The 16,815-nt window shown below is 33.8% G+C and overlaps 1 protein-coding gene across 4 annotated transcripts in view; it reads right to left on the reverse strand.

Annotated features, from left to right (window-relative positions):
• LOC150108916 (agrin-like) overlaps positions 1-16,815 on the reverse strand; it is a 610,886-nt gene that overhangs the window by 37,493 nt on the left and 556,578 nt on the right. For all 4 annotated transcript variants that reach the window (XM_090404266.1, XM_090404257.1, XM_090404260.1 and 1 more), the window contains exons 13-19: positions 16,480-16,572; positions 11,444-11,605; positions 9,591-9,734; positions 7,388-7,630; positions 2,867-3,025; positions 1,345-1,546; positions 331-543 (exon numbers count right to left, since the gene is read on the reverse strand). In XM_090404266.1, coding sequence (XP_090260392.1) covers positions 331-543; positions 1,345-1,546; positions 2,867-3,025; positions 7,388-7,630; positions 9,591-9,734; positions 11,444-11,605; positions 16,480-16,572 — 1,216 coding nt within the window. The remainder of the gene's footprint in view (positions 1-330; positions 544-1,344; positions 1,547-2,866; positions 3,026-7,387; positions 7,631-9,590; positions 9,735-11,443; positions 11,606-16,479; positions 16,573-16,815) is intronic.

Consider the following 16,815-nt stretch of genomic DNA (forward strand, 5'->3'; position numbering starts at 1 on the left):
TCGTAGACTTACTCTCATATTCAAGCGTCGTTCTAAACGCAAAATCTCCCCGAGGATACCGATGGAAGCGAAACGGATAAGCGGATTTCGAAAACCTTTTACAGCACATGCGATACAATAATGGGGAGAAAACGGACAATGTTTCCCGATATCTCTTTGAAAGTACTTCAAATCAATTGTGTAAATGCCAGTTTGCAGTAACGATCTATCGAACCAACAGATAAAGAAAGCACTCTTCATTGTCCGCACATGAATCCCAAATATTCTTTTGTTAGAGACGACAAATTGTTATAATGACGTTGTCGTTTTAGTAAAACTTTATTGCCTTACCCTTTTTGTTCGTTAGGAACATATCCGAGGTACATATTTTCTCCGAGATTCAATGACTTGAGCATCCCTTGACTCCTACCGGCTACATCCTCGTCTCCATCCAAAGACAACATCCCATCGCGCAGATATCGCTTCGCAACTACTCTGTGATATCGTCCTGGCTGTAAGCGCTGCGGAGATCTCAATGTTACCGGTCCGCTCCCCAGATTGTACCTAACATAGTAAAATAATAATGAACTGATTGAAATAAAACATATGAAAATCTATCTTGCGAAAAGACTGCACCATTTTTATGAGTGCGACATAAATTTTTAATAAAGTTAATATCACTGAAAAGATATATCTTTCGAGCAATACAAACATCATTATCATTGAAACTATGCAAATATATTTTTTGTTATTGGAAGAAATAAGCCATTATTTTGTTACTGCAGGAGATACGTCGTTCTTGTAGACGATACAAGCAAGCAAACACTTTTGTTGTTACAGAAGCTAGAAGCAAGCACTTTGTTTCTGAAGATACAAACACACACTTTCATTGTTGCAAAAGTTCCAAATGCCTTTATTCTTGCAACAATATAACCATCTTTTGTTATTGTTGCACAAGTGCCTTTAATTGTTGTAACGAAATCAACCATCTTTAGTTAGCGCATAGAACACAATCATGCATCTTTTGATATATGCGTTTTAATTGTTGCACAACACAAATATCTTTTATTGTTGCAAGGGATAAAAGCGATTTTAATTGTTATACCTTTGCATGGCAAAGACATATACTGATGTAACAATATAAATATTTCTATTGCAAAGATGTATGCATTTTATTGTTTCAGCAAAAGTATCTTTCAGAGCCATATAAACCAATTAATATTCCATTGCCACTGCGATGATTTTAACAATAGCAAAAATCCGAATATATTTACACTTAAAAACAAACTAGACGCTTTAATAATAACCTACAATATAAAACAAGTGATGCATTCTCGATGTTTAGAGTTTTATTATTTCCTTTACCTGAATTCCACAAATCCGTCTTTGATTGCTAGAGAAACAAAATCCCCAGCTCCAGAAGGTGTTTGTCCATTGTAAAGAAGTACTCCATCGTTTGTGAATGTCCTGAATTCAACCTCCAGAGAGAGCCTTGTGTAAGCGTCGAGCTTCGGAAATTCCATATACGACCGTCCGTAGAACGATGGTACTTCGACGGGATTTTCAGCTGTGAAAGGATCAACACACACTGTGCATCACGCCTTTAAGAATACAATCTTACAATAATAAGTTAGGGCTTAAATAAAACCCAGTGGAATGGGTTAAAAAAAGCAAAAGAAAGTCTTGAATTATTGTTAAACGAAGGATGCTATCAAACCAAACGTAAATTGCATTGATATTTATTTGTGAGTGTAGTTCTTTGTGTTCGATTAAATTACTTATTCAGTCTTTTGTGAAAAGTTACTCTTAGGGATGTCATAACAAGACTGTAAATTTTGTTAACAGATTTGATTTCAATAAATCATATTTTCCTGGTTTGTTTGGAGTTATGGTCGAAGCACTCATCAGGCTATGAGACCAGTATAATGTTTGTTAACTGCCCCTATTATTCCGACTAGAGCTTCCGTAGCTCAGTCGGTATAGACGAAGCCCTTCGGTCGGAAAGACCTGGGTTCAATTCCCGTCAATGGCGTGAGGAACCTTTTTCTGGTCTCTTTCGATTAAAGGTGAGTTAGCCGGTCTTATACGAAGGTCATCATCATGCTTGTCTAGGATTTAGGCCCTAGAGTGGCCTTCCGGTCTTAAAAGTCATCGTTGAATCTCTTAAGAGGACGTCCTGGTTTTCTTTTTTTCCCTAATGGCTTGTAGTTTAAGGCTTGTTTTGGTAATCTTAATGTTTTCATTCTTTCAACGTGATCCATCCATTTATATTTTTTAAATTTTTTTGTTACTGATTCCTGGTCTAATTCTTTCATAATTTCTTCATTTGATCAAAGTATACTCTATTTTATCACGTTTGTGATCAAATAGGGTATACTTTACAGTTTTTCTCATAAACTTCATTTCTGCTGTTGTTAATCTTTGTTTGTCTTTTTGTTTTATTGTCCAGATTTCGCTTCCATACATTAAGACTGGTAGGGCTAATGTATTGTATACTTTTAGTCTGGTTTGTTTCTGAACTAGGTTTAGTTTAAATATAGAGATAATTACACCTGTTTTTCTTAAATATTTCGCACTTTTTAGGTTTATATCTTTTTCATTGTAACCATACATCCTAGGTAGTCATACGAAGGTGGAGGGTTTTATTTCTTCACCCGGAAACTTGGGTTTTTCGTCTCTCGGAACAGGCAAACCAGCCAGTGAACACACATAGATCTACAGTCACAAAATACATATTTAATCCCTTATTAGGCGGACTCAACCGGATATTGTTGGTATTAATAAAGAATTAACAATTATATAGATCAATCGTGTGTGCGTGCGCTCTCGTAATTCTTTAGTTATCGTGTTTAAATGCAGAGAGGTGTCATTCGCATGTATTACTTACCAACTGTGATAGGCGTCGTAACTGCTGGCCGACTACTCAAAAACAAATTTTCCGGAAGGCTAAGAGTGACATCTCGTGGAGATTTCGTTTCTGCAGGTAACGCTGACTTCCGGATGGTCGATCTCCGAACAGGTCCACTCGTGGGCGACACAGAGCTGACTGAAGAAATAAAAACCGATCGGTTATACGATCCACAAAAGATCGAGTTAAAAAAAGAAATTGACAGAGACACAGAACGCACAAAGAGAAGGGGGCAGAAAAAAAGAGAGAATAGCATACAGCAGAGGGCGCTCTAGTAACTACACCGAACAGAGACAGTTAGCGGAAAGGTAAAGAGGCTTAGGTAAGGTGTGCGTAAAGGTAGAAACAGTACTTACGTTTAGACTGAGACTTGTCCCTTACACAGTTGATCATCCTGGACCTTACGGATCCACGGGATGACAAGACAGTCTCGTCTTAGGGGTTAAAAATATGCACCTTTTATAACTGAAATCGTATTTAAATAAGCTGAAGGATCTGTACTTTACTAGAATTACTACTTTTATCCGATTTTTACTTTTTTCTGTTAAGTTATACATTAAAAATTACTGGAAGTCCGTAGCCAGAAAGATTGATAATAATAATGATTAAAATAACCGATAGAAGTTGCTGAAATCTTTTGACTATGCAACAATGCGTTTGTATAAACTTCTTTCGAGTATGCAACAATAAGTATACGGTGAGAACTGAATACCGAAGAAAACCAGAGTTCGAAGTGGCTATGAATGATCCCGTAGCCATTTATTAAACGGTTATTATATTAATATTCATCTGAATGATGAAGACTTGAATGAAACTGGTTTGAAACCTAATCATCTGGTGGACTCATCAATACCTAATGGCAGAAAATAAAGCCGAACACTTGTCAGAGTTCAGTTTTTAAAAATCACCTAAATTTGTGCAAATACACACGGGGGAAGTTTGCGAATGTCAACCATCTACAGTCTGCGATCAACTCAAATGAATTAAATAGGAAATTCTACTTATAATTCTGACTACGGACCTCTTATTATATATTGACTGATATACATCGTTTACTATAATACGACAAGAATGCATAAAAGATAAAACCATTTTGCTTAATAAGTTGTTATTAATGTTAATACAAGGTGAATTTTGACACAAACTCGGCTACAGCTATCAAGTGTGTTCATTCGAATTATTACAAAACCAGGAAATCAATTGCCAACAATCAAGTTTCGGAAAATGTTCTAACAATGGAGTGCTATACAGCACAGATTTCACACGTGCAACAATCGGTTAAAACTGAACTAACTGTGGCCGAGTCTACTCATCATTTTTTATTTTAGTAACTCGGCTTTGCAGAGCCTGTCAAAAGTTAATTTAGTCAAGGCAACTTTCTTATATTTTTGCGAAGAATTTATTTAGTGAAGAATAATACTATCAGTGAATGACAGACTTTCAACCGAAACAATGATACTGCTGTATGGGAAACTTTCTACTGTCTTTTGCTATGTTTTATCACCGTATTTTAGTTCTAAGGACATTTTATTCATGTCATCTTTACTAGCAATAAATATGCGAATACTTTTGATGCGTTTTTGTAAATGCTATATCTAAAAGTACTCTTTCGGCAGACTCTGAATAAACAAAATAATTTTTTTTAATGAATTTTGTTGATAAATTTAATCGGAAACATTCATTTTACCTTTGATAAGGATATTACTTTGCAAAGGTAAATTACTAATATTAACTTTTAAACGTAAATTTCACCACAATTCACTGTTTATATGAAATATAAATATAATGCAAAAATAGAATTGAAATTGCATATGACTCGCAATTAGATAATTTTAAAGACATACACTTAACGGCACGTGTGCTGTTAAGTGTACATATATAATAAAATGAGAGGTATTTTATAGGACTTGAAACCGTATATTATATAAAAAAGAATCTAAAATATCTTTTCTTAAATCATATAAGACAAAATCAAGTAAAGAAATGCTCAGATATAATTTATATTTGAGGTTTTTGAAACAATTTGGTGTGTGATGTATTATAGGTGTCGAAAAGATGTGGTGTATTCCCTTTGAATGAGGGAACAAGAAAATACCCTTGTATTTCCAACTAATGAAGAACTATTATGAAATAATTTAATAAAATGGATATAATGGTACGTCAAAGAATTGTTTATATAACAAAAACCACCACACAAAAAAAATACTCTTATTCTTATGGATTCATTTTTAATCGAAAAATGTGTTTCATCATTGAAGAAAAAATAGCTAGATGTCATTACATATGGATTTCAAGATGAACCTACACTACCCTTTCGAAAGTTATGGACATATGTACAAAATATGGATTTATTGAGGGCAATTATTAAGATTTCTACTGGAGAGGTGGTACCAAAGCTCCACTAATGAAGAAAACTGTCACTGCCACGTCCTTCTACTTTCCAATTGATTTCGCAGACTGAGTTCGGGTCACACCCCTTTCTGGGCCATTTCACTATTTGGATGTTATTCCCTTCAAACCCCGTGTTTATATTATTTCCTTTGTGATAATGAGCGTTGAAGTCTGGAAGTTGTAATGGTCTGTGGTACTACCAAAAGGTACCAAACAAAATTATCCAGGACATCGATTTAAAAAAAACGTAAACATCATTCCAGGCACTACGATTAGACTTAGTCCACACTCCAAAAAGCCATCCTCTCATAAACTATATAGTTAAAACTGCATACTGAGGAATTTTCATATGAAAATACGTGTGTAATGTAATTCGTTGCTCCACCACAGGAGTGATTCCCATTGCCAATGCATTTTGACGATCTGTTTTACGTCCGAGACTTTTATAGCATGCAGCCTCCATATGTGTTATGGAGACGCCCGGATTACTTGTGGATACTAGCGTCTCCAAATATAGGTTGTTCGGTGATTATTTGATTTAGATGAAGTTATGGAACTAAAGCGATGAAGCGACAGTTTTTTTTTTGGGGGGGAGGGGGTATTGGATGTATTCTCAAGCCCTTTTTTGCAGGATAACTGAACCTTTCAACAGACCAGCTAACTCACATTCATCTGAAATGGAAGAAAAATGAGATAAATTAAATTTAGAGAGATACCTATTAGAGGTATTAATTGATATGCGATGCCTTTTAGTGTAAATGCGCACGTTTATGAGGGGAGGGGGGTGAACGATGATGTCGGCTGAACTAACCGCATCTTATAATACGTTAGAAAGAGAATTTGTAATAAGTAGATTCTAGCCAGAGCAATATTTATGGCCACTCCAACTCATAAAAGTTTGAAAGCTTTTACATCCACCTTACATGAATACCAATGGATCCATCATGCGGCAGATTATTTCGAAAAACCTGCTTTGGAGACTAAATATGGTTATATGTTGTTTTAGGCTCCCAAGTATGCAAGAAAGTGTCACACCACACACCAGAATATCCAGGATTAAACATCATAGAGATATGCAGTTAGAAAATCTCTCTGAACAGGTCAAGATTAATTAAATTCTGTTAACTGATTTGTTTAGATCCGTCACGTGTGCTTTGTCTTAAAAAGATGAAAATATTCAAGTGAAAATATAAAACGAGTCGAGTTGAATATAAAAAGAATGTTTGTGTGATGGTCAAAATCACCACACAAACATTTTGCGTGTATTTTTGCGTCCAAAAATTACAGAAATTAGCCTTCTAATGCACACGCCATCGATGATACAAAATTAATATTCAACTAATAAAGTAATCAAGAAATTACTTACTTGTGAAATGCACATGGCTTGCAACAAGAGAACATCACATTTAATTAAAATGGATCACAGTCAGCGTGCACAGTTTGCATTTATTTAAATCTGATTGACGCATTGATATAAAGTACGCTTGAATAATCAAGTTTCTCATGCATAACAATAACCAGTTAGATAATGTCGTATTAGCAAAATACGAAATTAACAGCATTCAGTTAGTTTCGTATTTTAATTTTATAATACATATTTCAGCGATTTCTATTAAATAGTTGAAGTTTTTTTTAAAAATAATTTAACAGTAGAACCGTTGGCGTACTGACTGTGCTGTTTTGATGGCGTGAGCAAACTAATTACTAAAAAAAGTCTCTAAATTCGTGAACTAAAAGTTAAATATTTGAATATGGTATCAAAATATGAGAAACTAATATCATCAAACAGAATATAAATAAACCTCTATAAATGAACTAAGATTTCATTTGAAAAGCAGAACCAAAACAAATTTTCTACTTAAAGAAAGCAACCTCTTTATTTGGAATTGATTAAAAAAATTTCAGCCTTCTATGAATACATAAATAGCCTTGAATCAAGCCCAATTAGAAAAATAGATATCAACAGATCCTTAATAAGCTGGTATAGTTAGAAGAACGGACATTAACAGACCTTCACTGCATGAGGAAACAGGCCTAAGCATCATCAACTGCCTGAATTTTATCTTCACAGAGATTGCGAACTATTTTCCCCATGTAACCTCCCCTTACCTGGTTTGCAGACGCCGGTTGACTTGAGTGTGATTGGCTTCTGTAAACGACAACTAAAAAGCTGCAGTTGACATTCAGAGCCGTAGGTGGTGCCGTCAGATCCGCACACGGGCTTCCGATTTTCATCAGGGGAACACTTGAAATCACATACACACTGAGCTTGATTGTCTTTTTCTTTACAAGTTGCTCCATGGTAGCAAGTCAATTGTTCGCATGTTCCAGCAAGTGCCCGTGCAATCGATGCTGAAAGAAAAAGAAAATTAATTCTTTGTTTTCTCTTGTATCGAAGAATTCTGCTTTAATTTTTTTTTTTTTTGATTATTTAAACTGACTATTAACTGAACTATTTATTATTTCAAATGCTTAATGTTATTTATTATTATTATGAACTAATTTTTTACAACCTGTCACAAGCTATATAAGTGTGCCTACGTCCAACTCTGCGTTGTCTTCTGATTCTGTCGAATGCCGCCATTTTATGACATAGCAACATTAACAGAGGCAGATAGCAAGTCGATACAATAATCCCCTCCCTATTTTCTCTCACAAATATTATTGAATAATATGACTGATGCAAACCATGCGGATGTTGCATCACACAGAGTCAAAATCAAATTTTTGTTTTCCACATTACTGACTGACGAATCCCTCAATTCTGGGGCATTTATGATTCGTAACATTCGAGTCCTATTCTATCTTCTTTGTATAGCGTCACGTCTCTGTTACCAGCCATATAAAACAGTTTAGGAAAGGTAATGCATAAATACTCAATTCATTACAAAAATGTGAGTGCATGACCTAGCGACTGCGAGAGGGGTATGATAGTTGGAGATAGATATGCTAGTACAAACCTCACATAAAACTTCCACCTTTCCGGGATATTCCAGCACGAAAATGTATAAAAATTAGAAGCATCCAATTGGAATTGTATAACATAAGCATGTGTAGTGGAGCAAACGAGCCACAGTCGATCAAATTGAAACGCAATGGTCTGCCAATGAGAATATCGGAATATAGAATGTTCCCAAACTTGCCATGGATGAGATCGAAAAGGTCTCATGGTGCTTCATTGCAACTAAAACTAAAAGAAAAACGGTAAGGGAGATCTAACAAGAACTGAAACGCCAACATTAAAGACTTGAGTTCTGAACAAAGCCATGACTGAATTTCTACTGTTTCCGCTGATACTATGACAAAAAGAACCGTACGATATTAATATATACGGTTTTCTTGTTACTAATGAAGCGATAACAGCACATCACAGATAGCTTGAATATTGTCAACAATATTTAAGTTTTGCATACTATAAAATAAACAGGTTTTTTTATTTTCTTTATTAGAATAAGATGGGAAGAGCACGTGCACAAAATCCAGAATTTTAATCTGAAAATATTTGCGTTTTAAATAGTGTAAAATTCTTTTGAGAAAATTATAGTTTGTTGTTTAAGTTGAAGAATCCAAAAGATTCTCAAATCACCATTTTACAGCGAAAAAAAAAAAGAAACTATTTTTATAACTTTTTTTTTTTTTGAAAACTTATAATGCATCGGGCTGATATTGAATGTCATAAAGTAAGTTGAAATTTTCGATCAATTCAAGGACATATTGGACTCATCTGAACTATTAGTCTTTGTATTGATCAGTTCGCGGTATGTCGTAACTCATAAAACTCTATTAAAAAGCGCATCATTTGTCAAATAAACTATAAAAAAAATAACATTCGAGAAAGATGAGCTTGGGACCTATTCTAAAGAATCGAAATAGAACGAAAAAAAAAACTATTTCAGTTCGGCCTATCATAGTAACTAAATTAATAGAAGCACAACAATGTCCGAATTACAAATAAATTATAATCTATTAAAATTGATCGTCGAAATATGCAAGAGAATCTTAGGTCGTTAAACTGCATACAGAACGACATTTATTAACTTAGTAAAGAAGGTCAATAAACATGAAGAAAGAGAAAATAGAAAATTAAATCCATACTGGTTATGTGCGTCTTCGAGAGAATAGGAAACTGAAAACATAACTCAGCCTTGCATCGCTCCAGTATTGGAGAGATGATATTAATACATAAAAAGAATAATAAAATCAGATTATTAATAAAATATTTATATCCAGTTTTAATTCACATTCCTATTAGGTTTATTAGAAATATAATGCAACCATATACCAGTAAGTTTATTTATTTATTTGCACGTACCATCCATGCAACCGTCTGCTCCAAGGACTGTGCCCGTAGGACAGATGTCGCATTTCATTCCTTGAATCCCGTGCTTGCAGACACAGCGGCCAGTCATCTGTTCACAGTCATCACGAACAGAACCCGACAAGTTGCAGGAACAAGCTGTGCACATAAGAGAAGAAAAATAGAAATGTCACACAGCCGGCAAATGAAAAGGCTGTATGAATGGAATAATTAGAGATTCTTTTCTATGTTAATATTTATTTAGAAACGTATGATAAAGTGATAGGAAAAACTTCAAGTAACAATCATTACTTTAATATTAGTCCTCATAAGGACTGGCTTAAAGGGGCGAAGCAAGAATGCTTTTCATCTTCCCCGTTATCTGTAGAGGACAGTATAGGGATAAGGTGTTATTGAGCTATTAAAGCTCTGATCATGGCAAGAGGGTAACAGCAATAGCCGATCCTCAGTTAGAACTTCATTGGCTACAGCATGGCCATCCATTACCCTCCAAGGATATTAATCACCGCATATCACGGTCGATTCAATCACCACTCAATTCCAGATGTTATTTTTTAAAAAAGTTATCTTTTAATTAAAGAAATTATAATATTTCTTAATTGATATATAACATATTTTATACATAATTAATAATTATATACATAAATTACAATGTAACTTTTTTTCTCTTTTTGCTATTATTCGGCCCACATATTGGTAATTCTCATATAATAATTGTCCACAAGAAAAAAAAACCTGTTCTCTATTCCTTGATCTTCTCATTTACGTCATAAATACGTAATTCTTTTCTGATGTCTTCATTTCTTATAAGGTCCAATTTTGTGCATCTTTCCTTTTATTGCTCTTAAAATTCTTATCTCTGCAGCTTGTGTTTTACGTTCATTTTTCTTTTTAACAGTTCATGTTCCTGAACTATATAATAGAGTGGGAGTGGCCATTACTTTGTAAAATTTTAGTAGAGTTTCTCGTCTTGTTTTTTTTTTTTTTTTTTCTCCAGTGTCCTTTTAATTGTTCCACACATTTTCTGAAATTTCTTATTTTCTTATCTTTATCATTTAGATATGTTATTATACAGCCTAAATAATTAAACTGTGTCATCTGCTCTATTATTTTATTTTCTATGTGACTTGATCCAGCATGATCTCGACCTTTAAATGGCATGACTTTTGTTTTCTTTTGCGAGATTTTTAAATTGTATTATTGAATTATTTTGTATAATGCATAAACTGATTTTTATTATTATTTTAATATGGGATTTATAATAGTAAAGATAATTTGTAAGTATAATACGTACGTTCATCATTAACACTATTGTAGTAGTAACTGTTAAATAAATTTTAACATTTAAATTGTTTTTAATCATTTGAATCATTTAAATCATTTGTTTTAAATAAATACTTGCTTGTTATATCGAGATATAAGTATTTAAATCTCAATGTAAAAAAGCAACTTATATTTCACAAATTATATTTAGTGCAAAGTGTGATTTAAACAGGAATAGGAAACTCAAGAGTATTCCAATAAAACAATAATACTTATTTTATTTTATATAATTATTTTTATTGAACTGGTAATTTTTGCTAATTTCTCTTATTATATATATAAAAAAACGTAATTAATAGGAAAAAAGGAGAAAACAAAAAAAAGTCTAAAAAACGAGGGGAGGCTGTCCTCATGTCTATTTTGCATTTAGAATAATATTCCTTTTCTTCTTTAGACAGATGATCTCTTAAATACTCAGTCATCTATCAACCCACACAAGTGTTTGATGTGCAACTAATTGCAATTTTCTACCCGATAAAGTGTGTCACCTAATATTTAGAATCATTATAATTAATTATACTTACGAACACATCCACCATTCCCTTCGGATATCTTGTGTAATCCCCAGAAACCAGGTTCGCAACGATCACACTGTAGTCCACCCACGCCTGGTTTGCACGGGCACTGCTTACCCACTGGGTCACAAGTCTGAGTATAGGACCCTAGTCTGTTACAGTTGCACACATCTACACAATAAATAAATAAATAAAATATCTTTAAGCATGTGCGTGTCAGTAATTCGGTCATAATCAAATTATGTAGGTATATAATATTACTTATGAAAGCTAAACAGAAATACGCAGAGCATTTTTCTTGCGATAATCAAGCGTCAAATACTGTTTAAAAATATTTGACGCACGGATGACGTCATAAACTATACCCACATAGTGCTTTAATATGCAACTATAATTGTATTTTTATATTTGATTTTAAAATGAAAATAGTTAAACTTAATTTCCGGAAACAATAAACACTGAAAAGTAAATGAAGCCTGGTAAGGGATTTCATTATACATAATAAAATTAGGGATATTTTTGAGGAATTAATACGTACGATAGCATGTGTTTAAAGAGAAAGAAAAGAGCTGACTATTGGTGATTCATTTATCCCATGAATAAATAAAACACACATAATTTGATTATTAGAAACATTTGTGTTAATAATATAATATTAAAAAACATCTATATATTTTATAAGTTTTATTTATTTTCCTTAATAAATAAAAATTTCAAGTACACCTCTCTGAAATTTTAATATTTCTTCAATAACTTAAAACTGTTATTTTTTTCAAAACACTGGAATCGTGTTGTTAATCTGGCTTTATTAGTAAGATTATGTATAGCCTTTGGTTGACATTGTTTCTTACGTAAACGACGGTTGTACGAGCGTAATAATTTGTATATAACGTCAAACACGGATACTCATTCATACAGCCAATCACTACACTTCGATTCTCTGTTTTTTCTATTCATTGCGAACCCAACTTGAAAAAAAATATCAGCTTTAATAGAATGTAGGCCAAGTTCTTGAAAGTCTAACACATTCAAACTCTTTCAACAAAACCTTGCCTCTGAATGATTGTCGGAACCACTTCGCAGTATTCATTTGCCCAACTCAATGCCATGAAAACAAACAATTGTAGCTTCTGCAGACACTAATAAGCCAACCATGCATACTAAGTTCATCTAAACAAGTATCTAGTAGCAGAAAACATACCTTCATAAAGAACTCGAAAAGAAGTGACTGCGTCACATTTTTTCATGAGAAAATAATTTATCTTCTAGATGCGCCCATGCTAAAGTGTCACTTTTTTTTCCCAAACTCTTGGACAGATCACTTCCGACTGATCCCGAACACTTATTCATGCAACCGCATGTTCCTGCATGCACTGTTCCAGCAGTTCTGCCACATATATCGAGTTTAAAAATATTGAATTATGTAGATATCAGTGAAATATTATCCATAATCTTTACAATCGGATTACAGACAATGAAAGGTTATTCAGCTGTGTATGAGTGTATGTTAGGCCAAAGATGTCGAATACTTAGTATAACTTTTAATTAATTAAAAGACGTGTCAGCAATCAATTATCCGAAAAATCGCATAAGTGAACTTGATTTATCATCAGTTAGTTCAAATAATTTACGCTCTACTTTGCCTGAAGCGCATAATTGATGATATTTTAACATTTGTCTGTAACTCAGTGAATTATATACTACGCACGACTTTTGATATGTGGAGCACGAATATCATTCAGGTTATTAGACTTCTTGCAACGCCCTCTGACGTTTCCTTATGGAAATTATTGTGACTCGGATTATTTCGGTAAAATCGGATTGAAAATAAGGATATTTTTATTATATATTTAAGTATTTTTAATTCATTAAAATCGTTTTTAAGTAAAAAAATACACATTAATGAAAAAATATCCGTCAAACTTTGTCATTGGAAAAGTTGGCAATTACTGACACTACGACGCATTGCACGCTATTGTTGAAAACGCCTGCTTAAAATAGAAAACAAAGCATCATAATGAATTTAAAAATAGTTAAACTTAATTTCCGGTAACAATAAACACTGAAAAGTAAATGAAGACTGGTAAAGTAATTTCATTATACATAATAAAATTAAGGGTATTTTTGAGGAATTAATACGTACGATGGCATGTATTTAAAGAGAGAGAAAAAGAGCTGACTTTATTCATTAGATAAATGATAATTCATTTATCTAATGAATAAATGAAGCACACAAAATTTGGTTCTTAGAAATAGTTGTGTTAATAATATAATATTAATAAACATCTAAATCTTTTAGGAATTTTGTTTATTTTTCTTAATAAATAAATATTTCAAGTACACCTCTCCGAAATTTTAATATCTCTTTAATAACTGAAAACTATTATTTTCCGAAACAAAAATATATAAAAATATAAAAATAACAGTGTTGCTGATCTAGTTTTATTAGCAATATCCTCAATGAATGTCATCAATATCTGATTTAAACGAGCTTCTGACGTAAAGTAGTGACGTTGTTTCTTTCATAAACAACAGTTGTAGCAGCATGACTTGTGTGTAGCATGGACAGATTATTCCTTTACAAAATTAAATATTTTAAGGAATGTTAAATTCATTAGATTAAGTTCTTTATGATACCTAGGTGTATGTCGATATTATGTATTTAGAAAGAAAATTAAATAAAAATTTGGGAAGTGGGATTTTTAGTTAGATTTAATGCTAATTATAGGCTCAATTTAGACAATGAAGTAATTCTATAATTTATTTTGACACAAAAGCTGCGCTTGGGAAAGGTTAAATAATGTTTCAACTGTTTGGAAGAAGAATAAATTAGAATATATCTCTATAAATATATCTGGTATATTATTATTTAAAATACAGCTCACGTACATGTTGCAAAAATGGTTTCTGAAGGTGTGTATACCCTCAGTATCCACACCTTCAGATCTTACCTAAAAAGTATTTTACCTAAATACTATGAGAAGCATGTCTGGATCAGTGTCCCTAAAGTTAATGGATACGACGATACAATACGCTCTTGTTAATAACCTATTTATGGCAGCTTCCATACCTTTAGATGTCTCTGATTCGTCACTCCTCATGCAGTGTTTCAACGGTTGCAGTGCGATAGCTGTAAAACCACAATTGGGCTCAACGAAAAAAAAAAAATCGACACCTATTTCTGTACTCTAGAAGAGGCTTTCTCTGACTGTTTTTCTACACGACTAAATATCTATATTTAAGAAACAATAAATAGGTTCCTTCTTAATGAGCGCGATGAAGGCATTCATATACCACAGTGTGAAGCACGATCATCTTATGTTATAATAATATTTTGAAGAGCTATGATTAATATTTCCATCTTTTGCTCTGGCTAGAAGAGTTACCAAAAATTTAATAAAATGGGCTGTTTAGTATGATTGAATTTTATATATTTTATAGGTTTAATTTCATCATAACCATTTGATGGCCGTAATAAGAATATAATATTTACTTCCAAATTTACTCAAATATTAGTTCCTGCTAGATTCTGATATCAAAACGAGAACTAACAGTTTACTGCTCCCACACATGGGAGCTGGCGATAAGCTCGAGTTTCTCTCACTCACCACCGCTACGATTATAGTTGGCGTTTGACGTCTGGTAGAAAGCAGAGAGGAAGTTTTGAGATTTATTTTTCAGCCCATCTCTTCCAACAAATATATTTTCGTATTTACATTACAAGTACATCAATATTTACCTTCTATACGAAGTAAATGCTTTTCGAAGTAATTGTATGGCTCTAAACCGCTATTAAAATTTTTATGTATGATTGGATTTCCATCTCCTGAATGCATATTGTATGATGACTATAACACACTGATCGAAATTAAAGTATCACTGTTTAAGGCCTTGTGGAGTGCCACTCAATGATCCAAATGTTGCGAAACCTTACAGGAATACATTGTGCATCATGCTCAAGCAATATCTGAGAAAAAAGTAGTCCTAAAATTCACTACCAGGGGACAATTAACCGAATGGTGACGTAGTAATTTTTCTGTGTGTGTACGAAGGAGAAAAGCGACACAAACATAAATAACACATTTTTATTCACTTCCTGACTATACTGTTCAATGTGCTGCATTTCTCGGTATGCTCCAAATTGCATTCTTTGCACACATGTTGTGCACAGCGCACACATGCTGCCTTCCAGCGCTGGCAAGTGATCAGAATGATCTCGATAAACCCTGTCCTTGAGAAATCCCACAGTCAGAAGTCACAGGGAATCAGATCAGGTAAACGAGGAGCTCGTGCAGTGGGAAACGCGCGCCTGATCACTCTGGCTTCCGTGAAATATTCTCGAAGAATCTCCTGTATGGATCGATGTGTGTGTATGTCCCCTCCCACATCCTGTATGAAAATGCTGAATCCATGCACTGGTGCTGCTGTAGCTGTGATGATACAACAAAATTGTTTATCATATCACGACACCTATCGGCAGTTACTGAGCAGGTCACGGGACCCGACTGGTGAATGTTCTCAAAGAAGAATGGTCTAATGATAAACGTTCAGGTGAAAGCGAGCCTCATCCCCCCCCCCCTCCCACAAATTCATCCACGGCTATGAAACGCCCAACTCCACTCGAAGAAGTCTCGACTTTCAAAGTCCTGCAGGGGCAACTCCTGTGTGAGGGTGATCTTGAATGGGGTAGGAATGTAGAATTTGCCGTAGAACTTTACAGGCGGTTGTGTAAGGCACATCCATGTGTCTTGATACAGAACGTGCACTGCAGGAACCTCAGATGTCGATTCCACATAAGGCACACTGTATTCCTGCAAAATTTCACAGAAAATTTTGATTACTGGGGGGCACTCCACAAGGCCTAAAACAGGGATACTTCAGTTTTGATTACCCTGTATATGTGAGCACGCTAAGACTGATTGAAAGAGGACTTAAATCATTTGAGAATCAGTTTTCACTTTTATTAAAGAGAGTTCAAAATAACAGTTAAAAATCAGAAATATCAATAGACGTATCTTAGAAATTGAAAAAAAAAAAAAACTTACTTGGACAACCAGCTTGGTTTGGTCCTTGGGCTGTGGTTTTACCATCTGCGCAACAACCGTGTATTGTATCCACGCAGCTTTTAATCATTGCCACTAGAAAGAGAGAAAGAAGGAACATCGACATTCAAATATCCCATTGAGCATAAGCTGTATAAATGGTCAACAAAATCAGTAGGCTGATATCGTCTTACGAATACGCATTCATATTCAATATATGATGGAATAAATTTGCTGATAGCCTTTATGGTTATTCGTTAATCTCAGTAATTAATACGAATCAGATTTTCTTAAAAAGACATTTGATTACTGTGTTGTCTAAAACATGGATCTAGGTCT

This window comes from Typopeltis vanoorti, chromosome 2 (assembly GCF_054136105.1).
Source record: "Typopeltis vanoorti isolate ZY-2024b chromosome 2, IOZ_Tvanoo_1.0, whole genome shotgun sequence".
Taxonomy (NCBI): domain Eukaryota; kingdom Metazoa; phylum Arthropoda; class Arachnida; order Uropygi; family Thelyphonidae; genus Typopeltis; species Typopeltis vanoorti.